A 9,428-nucleotide genomic window follows, 5' to 3' on the forward strand; every position below is an offset into this window, starting at 1 on the left:
GCTGCGGTGGGAGCTCGTTCCTCAGCAGCCGTTCAGCGCAGAGCTGGGCGCAAACAGCTGCGCAGAGGATGGATGCCACAGTGCCTCGGGGGGCTGGTGTCAGGTGGAAGGCGTGTCTCCAGCCTGTAATGGTGGAAAAAAGGGAGAATCCGCCTTCCTTGTCTGTGAGATTTATCTCTGTGGAGATTCTTTTTCACATGCAGCTTCATCTAAGCCCATCACTCATTACAGGAGACGGTTTGCACGCGTAATAGTTCAGACTAATCTAAGAGCACATTGACTCAATAAGATCCCATTATACCTACAGCTAATTCCTTTGCATTTTACACAATTTTTTTCATGTTTTGCTTAAAAAAAAAAAAAAAAGTACAAGACGATGAAGTCGAAGTTAAGCTTCAGAAAGATTTGTTTGTTTTGTCTTTCATTTACAGTCCTGGACAGTTGCCCCTCATTTTACACATCATGCCCACACTGCCTCGTTGTCAGCAGTAGCTGTGAATAACAGATACGTGGTCACTGGAAGCAGAGATGAGACAATCCAAATCTATGACATGAAAAAGAAGATAGAACATGGGGCACTGCTGCAGCACAATGGTAAGGGAGCTTTTCTTCGCAAAAAACACTGATGTTAGAAACTTACAGCTGAAAGACTGGCCCTTGTCAGAAGAAGGAAATGGAATATTTTTTTAATAAGTCTTTAATAGTGATGGTGTTGCAGCCATTATAGTCTGACAATACAAGCAAGGTAAGCTTTTGAGCACAGAAATCCAAAAATTATTTTGGGTATTATTCCACAAATATAGCTGCTGCTTCAAATTATTTTTAGGTTGAACTGTTTATGAAGTTATGGCCCACAAGTGGCTCATAAGCCATTTCAGGTCTAAAAGAACCATGCCTACTCCCAAGAATCATCTTTTCAAGTGTCCTTGTCCTGTCGCAGATGTGCATGAGCCACACAAAAGAGAGCTTGTATGGGAGAGGAGGATGCTGCTGCCAGAAGAGTTAACCTGGTACTTTTCCCACTTTGCATCTGCTGGCTTACAGCTGTGTGTGTAATACATCAGTTAATGGCCATCCGAATCACAGAATTACAGAACAGTTTGGGTTTTAAAGGACCTTAGAGATCATCTAGTTCCAAGCCCCCTGCCATGGGCAGTGACACCTTCCACTAGACCAGGTTGCCCAAAGCACCATCCGGCCTGGCCTTGAACACTGCCAGGGATGGGGCAGCCACAGCTTCTCTGGGCAACCTGTGCCAGCGCCTCATCACCCTCACAGGAAAGAACTTCTCCCTGATATCTAATCTACATCTTCCTTTTTTCAGTATAAAGCCATTCTCCCTTGTCCTGTCACTACATGCCTTTAAAGTCCCTCTCCAGATATCTTGTAGGCTCCCTTTAGGTACTGGAAGGCTGCTAAAAGATCTTCTAGGAGCCTTTTCTTCTCCAGGCTGAGCATGCCCAACGGTCTCAGCCTGTCCTCATAGCAGAGGTACTACAGCCCTCTGATCATCTTTGTGGCCCTTCTCAGGAGTCACTTTAACAGGTCCACATCCCTCTTATGCTTGGGCCTCAGAGCTGGATGCAGTACTGCTGTGGGGTCTCATAAGAGCAGAGTAGAGGGGGAGAATCACTTCCCTCAACCTGCTGATCACACTTATTTTGGTGCAGCCCAGGATATAGTTGGCTTTCTGGGCTGCAGGTGCACACTGCTGGCTCATGTTGAGCTTCTCATCAACCAACACCCCCACGTCCTTCTCCTTAGGACTGCATTCAGTAATTAAAAAAACCTAAAAACCAACAAACCAGCCAACCAAACAAAAAAAACTCACAAAGCCCCACTCATGTTCTTGTCTTTTGTGGCTCAATCTGGATTGTCCTTTTTCTCCTGATAACCAAAGTACCTAGAGCTAAATTGAACATGGTACCTGTGTTCAACTCACATGTGATAAATCTGGTGCTTATGGAAAGCAGCATGTGCAGTAAATTCAGCTGTGTGTCAAGAGCAGGGCTTTGACATAGGAGCATTCCTTATCACTGATAGAAGCTCTGAGCCACAGTGGTTGAGCACTGCTGTTTCAGAGAACAGACCAGATGGAGTTCAAATGTATACTGGCTATAGGGCAGCTGATAGATATATTTAATCACAACAGTGATTGAATATAATAAGAAAGTTTGGGGGTTTCGTGAAAAAATACTTAGGAAATAATTCTGATTTTCCTAAGGGTAGGGTAATACTGGCATGTTTTGATGCTATAAGCTTGTCTGTTAATTCGTATGTTCTCTGGGTGATAACTGTTCGGTATGTACAACATTGTTCATAGCACTGTTTTTATTTCTAGGCACAATAACTTGTTTGGAGTTCTATGGTACTGCACATCTACTGAGTGGGGCTGAAGATGGGCTGATTTGTATCTGGAACACAAAGAGATGGGAGTGCCTGAAATCCATTAAGGCACATAAGTGAGTTTCCTAATTCTGTGTATTCACATACATTTTCATGTTGATTTTCCTTGTAAAGAATATGTGGCTAATACGTTGTTTCGGTTTCATCAGGGGGCATGTGACATCTCTTTCTATCCATCCTTCTGGGAAGTTATGTTTGTCAGTAGGAACAGATAAAACATTAAGGTGAGTTGGAACTGATGGAGGAATGCTGAGAATCGTAATTCAGTAACTCTTAATAAATAGTTAAAAGCAACTATTCCGTGTTGGGACTAGACTGTGCAACACTGATAAAACATATTTGCACATCATGCGGTTCAGTGATCCATTGTTTTGTCTTTTTGTGTTCTAGGTACCAGCAATATTTCCAAGTCTGTTAAAAACAGTCCTTGCTGTTCCTAGCTTCTTGTTGTGCTCTGACTCCTTATTGTCACTTGTAGATAATTGTATTTGCATTTTGTAACACTTGTTTAAACTTCTGAAAACTGTCAGGTTTTGCTTAGTGTAAGAAAAGTAATTTTTCACTTGGAGTATTTATATGTTGCTTTACATATGTGGTTTAAATATATAAAATGCTGTTTTAACAGCACAAATTGGTATTGGGCTCCTTTGGGCACTGCACTGCTAATGGTGGCTTCTAAAATAAATATTACAAATTCAACATTATAGTCTGCAAGTGATAAGTGAAGTCATCACTTTCTCGTGCATTAAGAAGGCACAGAGATGTTTAAAAGCTTCCTTTGGATGCTTCATGTCAGCAGATAGGACTTCAGTTTCACTGTGCTGTTTTAACCAGAATGCACTTTTTTATTGTTGTCTTTCAGAACTTGGAATCTTGTAGAAGGACGATCAGCCTTTATCAAAAACCTGAAGCAAAGTGAGTTTATCAGTCTAAATCCACTTAAAAAGTAGAATTAGATAGTTCTATTTTCTGTGTAAAGAAAAGTAGACTGGAATAATCAACAAGACAGTTAATTGCGAGCAACTTCCACAATATCTTTTTTTACACATGCAGGCAAGCATATATGAGCTTATGTCCTTCATAATAATCATTTACCTAAAGGAAAAAGTAGCAACACTAAAGTAAGTGGGTTTATTCATTGAAATTTTATGTCAGGACACTTACATAAATGTGGTTTGTTTTTCTTAACTAACTTTTGATAATCAGAAATAAACATTGAAGAGCATAGTTTTAGTTGTTTTTCTAGGTTTGGGGTTTTTTTCCTGAATTTTTCTCAGGCTTAGGTAGAAAACAGTGTCTAGCACATTCTAAAGATGTATCAATATGTACAGATGCCCACATAATTAAATGGTCCCCTGATGGAGAGAAGTATGTGACCGTGATAACAAATAAAGTGGATATCTACAAACTTGACACAGCTTCAATCACTGGCACTATCACAACAGAGAAGAGAATTTCTTCGCTTAGGTTTATTACAGTAAGTACAAAAAAGAAAGATGATAGGAAATTAGTTGGTTTGAAGCACATGAAATTAATCACACTTGCATTTTTTTTTCCCATTCCAAGGATTCTATCCTTGCCATAGCTGGAGGTGATGAAATTATAAGGTTCTACAGCTGTGACTCTCAAAAATGCCTGTGTGAATTCAAAGCTCATGAAAACAGGTATTCTGTATTTGTTACTATTTAAATATTTATGGCAATGCTGAGTACTCAGTAAAGTTCAGTGACTTACAATATTCAGCAGGTTTTACTTTTGATATTGTTTTAGTGTAGAAAGTAAATTTATTTATGTGCTAAATCTGGGACAGATTTGTCCCTAAAAGTATGAGCGCGAGTACTGTGCTGTCCTTGCAAGTTGCAAAATAGGGTATAGAATTAGAAATACTACACTTTAAAATTAAATTTTAAACACTTCTCTGTGTGTGATCTATGCATTTCTGAAATTGGGTACCAGTATTTTCCTGCAAGACCATCTAAAGGGTGTTTAACCAGTCTTTACAGATTGTTATGAATTCTTAAATCTAACAAACCACTTGTACTTCTTTCAGACACATATTCTCTGTTGTTATCAAACATCAAATACTTGTCCAAATGCTGCTTCTAATTCATCAAAACACAAAAGCATTAGCTAAAATGTCATTGATGTGGTTAATAGTGTGTGCTTAAAAGTTTTAGTGTTCTGAATTGAATCCTAACGAGCCTAGCAAAGGCAGGCATTCCCACTGTAAATGACAGCCATCAAAACAGATTACTGTTTCTGCCTGTTGTTCACAGGTTTTCTGTTCAAACTGATTTTTAAACTGTTGCCTACTCTTTATTTTTAATTTATTTATTTTTTCTTTAAATATCTGTCAGGTTACTATTCTGAACTGAGCTGCCATGCTATAAAGTAACAAAGTATTACATTTTATTCACAGAATAAAAGATATCTATAGTTTTGAAAGAGAAGGACAGCATGTTATTGTTACTGCATGCAGCGATGGTTACATTAAAATGTGGAATCTGGATCTTAATAAGGTTGGTCTATTTAACTGCTTGTTATATTTGTGGAAAAGAATTAGACAACCAAAACTGCAGACAGTTGTGTTACAAAGATTAATTTCGAATCACTGAGGAAATCGTGCTTGAAATCTGGATGTCTTGATCTTCCTTCATGCTATGTTCTGTAGAGATGTAGATGTAAATGCATATATTTTTATACACTTGTATATTTCCACACCCCCCCAAACTTTAAAATCTGATGATATTACAGAGATCTCACGTCCTCTTTTTGTAATTCATGCTTCCCTTCAGATTTACCTGGCCAGACGCAATGACTATCTAATCAGTTACATTATGTCCTAAGGACTGCCGTGAATTCTTGTAATGTTGATGACTTGCTGCTCTTTTAAAACGCTGTGGGTTGAGGGCCTGTGGTTGTTCATGTAGGGGAAAAAAGCTGTCCTTTTGGAAAAATCTTCTTATGTACTGGGTACTTTTATTTCCTGTATTTTCAAACAGTTCTGAGTAGCACAGTTCAGCAAGGAATCACATCTTAACGTTTCCCATGTTTATTGTTTGCTCTGGGGCTTGTCTTTTAAAATCACAATTAGATTTTTTTTTAAATGTAATGCCTAGTAATAAAGGATCTACTATATTTCACTGTAAGTATCTTGAATAGTTCAAATAAATACCTCTCTATATTTATGCACTTTATATGTCTTATCTGAATTTGTCCAGTTTTTATTTTTCCCAAACATGTGATTTTCTTCCTTTTCAAAAAAATTTTGTAAAACTTTATATTGTGGGCTGCTCTGTCCAGCTCTGTGAGGTAGAATATCCTAATGCAAGTAGTTTCTGATGGGTTGATGCTGTTATGTTGCACATGTTTGTGACACTTTATCCCCCGGTATCTGTAGTAAGATATTTGCTCAAGCTTTTGCAGAGCTGACTGATAAAACTGCACTCTGAAGAGATTATTTTTGATCAGCAGCCTTGTCTTTGTGAGGGAGAAAAGGAATCTGATGCAGTAACTTAATTCAAATTATTTTAGCTGTACAAAAAAACCCTATTACTCTAGAGAAATTTCTGAAACCATTATGGTTTTTGGGGTGTCTATAATTCTTCTAGTTATTCCTCATGTTAAACTTACCCCATATGCCTGAAACCCACTGATCTTGCTTATCAAGATACGTTCTTAAAGCCACGGGGATTTTTGTTTGTAAAACCACCACTGAGTAGTACCAGGAACAGGAGTGTAACAATGTGACCATTAACTATTACACAGCCTCTAGTTATAAACCTTGTTAGGCACCACAAATGAAATGGAAAGGGGGCAGTAAGATACTTTTTCACTTTAAATACTTCAGTAAATTTAAACAAAAGTAATATTTAATTAATCTTTCTTTCTGTATTATCTTCAGATTAAAGATGGGCCGTCTTTACTGTGTGAAGTCAATACCAAAGCTAGACTGACGTGTCTTGCAGTATGGCTTGATCAAGCTTCAGAAATTAAAGAAAATTCTGATAAGGTTGCAACATCGTCTCAAGGTAAGAGAACTGCATGTATTTTCAGTTGCTGATATGACTATGAAATGGAATATACTAAGTGGGAGGTTTTTAGTGTATGCATTGGAAAAAGTTTTAGTATATTGAAGAACTGGCGATAAGACACTGGGAAGTGATACAGATATCCTTACCAATCTGATAGCATCTTATGTGTGTTGTAGGACATACATAAACTTTTTTTCACTTTTATTATATGAAAGTTTTGTTTTTCTTTACTGGAATAATTTACTGTGAAAGCTACTGTGAAGCTTTTGAGACAGATAAGAAAAGAAAAAACAGTTTGATAGAAGTGCCTGTCTTGTTTTCCTATAAAAAAAATGTCTGAGGCCTAATTTTTTTACCTAGATCTGAGGGTAGGCGAGAGAAACTTAGGATGTCTGGCTCAGTTAGAGTTTTTACTCTTGTTTTTCTGTATTGTAATCTATTTAATAATCTCTACATATTTTCCTATCACAGGCAGAGCTAGCATGAATTGCACATTTCACTGTAAATAAAAAAATCATTATAACCCCTTTTATCAAATGAGATACAAATATGTCTCTGTGCCATTTTAGACTATACAGACTGGACATAAGTATCAGTGTGAATAATTTCTTGCCTTTTTTTTCAGCAAATGAAGATGAAAAACCATCAATAGTCAGGAAAAACAAAGTTTGTTGGACTGAGAAAACTGGTAAAACAGCAAAAAGAAAAAGAAAAATTGCTCCAGAGAAGCAAAAATTGGAAGCTCCACTGCTAAAGAAGAAAAAGAAACGGAATAGCTCAGCATGAAGGCAGCTACTTTCTCTCCCAGATAAAAAGTAGATGCTGGTATTGCTGTAGTTTTTATAAGGATATAAACCTCTGGCAAGACATATACCTCTGAACTGATCTGTTGTTTAAAAGTAATGAATGTTTTTACCCTAATAAATGGCCTGATCATTCTGGGAAGTAGCAAAAGACATGGCAACTTTTCCTAAGTGAATGAGGCAAAAATAGATTAATAATATGTAATGTTTATATTTTCCTATTAACAATAGCATACACTTTTTAACTGGCTCTGTAAAAGCCAGGTAAAATGATAAAAAATGCTGCATCTGTCTCAGTTACATTTTTGTCTCACTTAAATGCATATTAAAAACACATAAACTTTTTCATTTTGGTGTTGAAAGAATCAATATATGATCTGCCTTTGTCATGCTCTGTTTTCCTTCAATAAGAAGGAACATCTGAAAATTAGTTAAAATATGATGATCGCATTCCATTCATACACTCACAGAAAATCATACCTTCTAGTTCATGACATGCACTTACAGAGTTTATAAGCAAAATGTTTGGGTTCTTTACTGTATCCATACTTCATGCATTTAATTATTTTAAAGTCTTTGCACCCATGGTTCACATGATTGAAATCTTTTGTTCAGAATATGATACATATTTTAGGTGGAAGAGTTTGTATCAGTTGGGTTTTCCCTCCTCAGTATTTTTTCAAGTCCTTGATCTGCGCTGTATTCTTAAAAAAACCCCAAACTTACCTGACATTTGAAATGTTTGCCATGCTGATAAAATGTCACCCATCTGTTCTGCACTTAAACAAAAAGTGAATTCCTGACCTCAGTCAGCGGGAACAGGATTTTATCCTTATTACAGTTACTATCTTATTACAAATACACAGTGGGAAAAACGAAGTTGAGCTGGAGAGAACAAGGTCAAATAGCTGTACTAAATGGTCTATGTATTTCTTTTAAAGTAAGGCATTTTAGTGTTGTTTTCTGCAGTATCAGAGTAGTCATTATTTCTTCTGTTTTCAACGAGAAATTGGAATTGTGCTTTATTCTGATTTACTAGTAATAATCTGTTCCTCCTTATTTGTGTAGCAAGAGAAAAGGTAGAAAAAATGGGAAAAAAAAATAGATTGAGCCAAATCTGGAGACAGGAATGCAGTTTGTCTTAGGGATGTAAAATAGGATATAACTCCGCTCATCTCTGTGTATGCTCTGACACCAAAACAAAGTGAGCATCATCACTGCTGTTACAAGATTGTTCGTGTGACACTGGCAGTATTCTCTTGGAGGTGGGTGACTGTATTTATTTTCTGTAACTGTTTCCCTATATTTAGGTACCTGATCTCAACCCCTTCTCTGAATATTCAGTATAGTTGATTTATATGAGCTCAGTTTAATTCAGTGTTAAAGGGATTTCAATTGTACTTTAGTTTGAACTTACACAGCTTTTAATTTTATCCAGAATGTGTGTGTACACAAACATAGGTGAATAATACAGGTTTTAAAATTCTTTGTAGACTTGGCAGAAAAGGTACAAATCATATTTTTTTAATTGATAACAAGGGTCATGTCATAAATATAGGACTCACAAGGTATAACCTTAAATAAGAGAATTGCACAGTTTTCACTCGTAAAGTGTTTTATGTCTGTTTTATAGTGCTTATGTTATGTTCTTGACAAAATGGCTGCCACTACTGAAACAGTTTTTATTCTTTGCGTTTTTAAATACATGAACTCATGGCCATGGACATCACCATTGCAGAAGCAGGCTCTCATAAGCACCAGGAAAAATCCAGTCTGCACACAGTTTTAAGAATTAAAGAGCAAACATTCCACAGAATTTTCGTTCTAGGGTTTAGACTTACAAGTAAATATTAGACATTTGTAAAAATCCAAGCTCCCTGTGTAGTAACAAAGAATTATACATCTTAATAGACTTGGAACAATTTATGAACTGGAGTCAGAAGACAAGTCCTAGCAGTTTTTAAGGTGAAATACAGAAACAATCCTGAGGGGAAAACTATTTTCTATACTTTTGAGTGAATGCTCAGCTACTAACTAGTACTTGGCAATTTTTGTTGTTACTTCTTTGGAAACATCTTCATTTTCAGCCCATTTTCCTTTGTAGTTTTCAGGAACTGCTTGGAATAATAGAGGGGAGGCAGCAATGCAGAGCGAGAAGGATGTCAGTGGTGAGAAAGCTCTTCCG

General features: G+C 36.8%; 1 protein-coding gene across 1 annotated transcript; it reads left to right on the forward strand.

The window, feature by feature from the left end:
• Positions 1-431: 431 nt before the first annotated feature.
• PAK1IP1 (PAK1 interacting protein 1) lies at positions 432-7,385 on the forward strand (the record flags this gene model as incomplete). Its single annotated transcript, XM_010011174.1, has 9 exons — positions 432-594; positions 2,342-2,462; positions 2,556-2,630; positions 3,269-3,321; positions 3,738-3,883; positions 3,973-4,070; positions 4,826-4,925; positions 6,311-6,437; positions 7,066-7,385. Coding segments are annotated over 9 exons (1,044 nt in total), but the record flags the coding sequence as incomplete, so codon positions are not given.
• Between the last annotated feature and the right edge of the window lie 2,043 nt (positions 7,386-9,428).

The sequence above is a fragment of the Nestor notabilis genome, unplaced genomic scaffold (genome assembly GCF_000696875.1).
Source record: "Nestor notabilis isolate BGI_N333 unplaced genomic scaffold, ASM69687v1 scaffold10153, whole genome shotgun sequence".
Lineage (NCBI taxonomy): Eukaryota > Metazoa > Chordata > Aves > Psittaciformes > Psittacidae > Nestor > Nestor notabilis.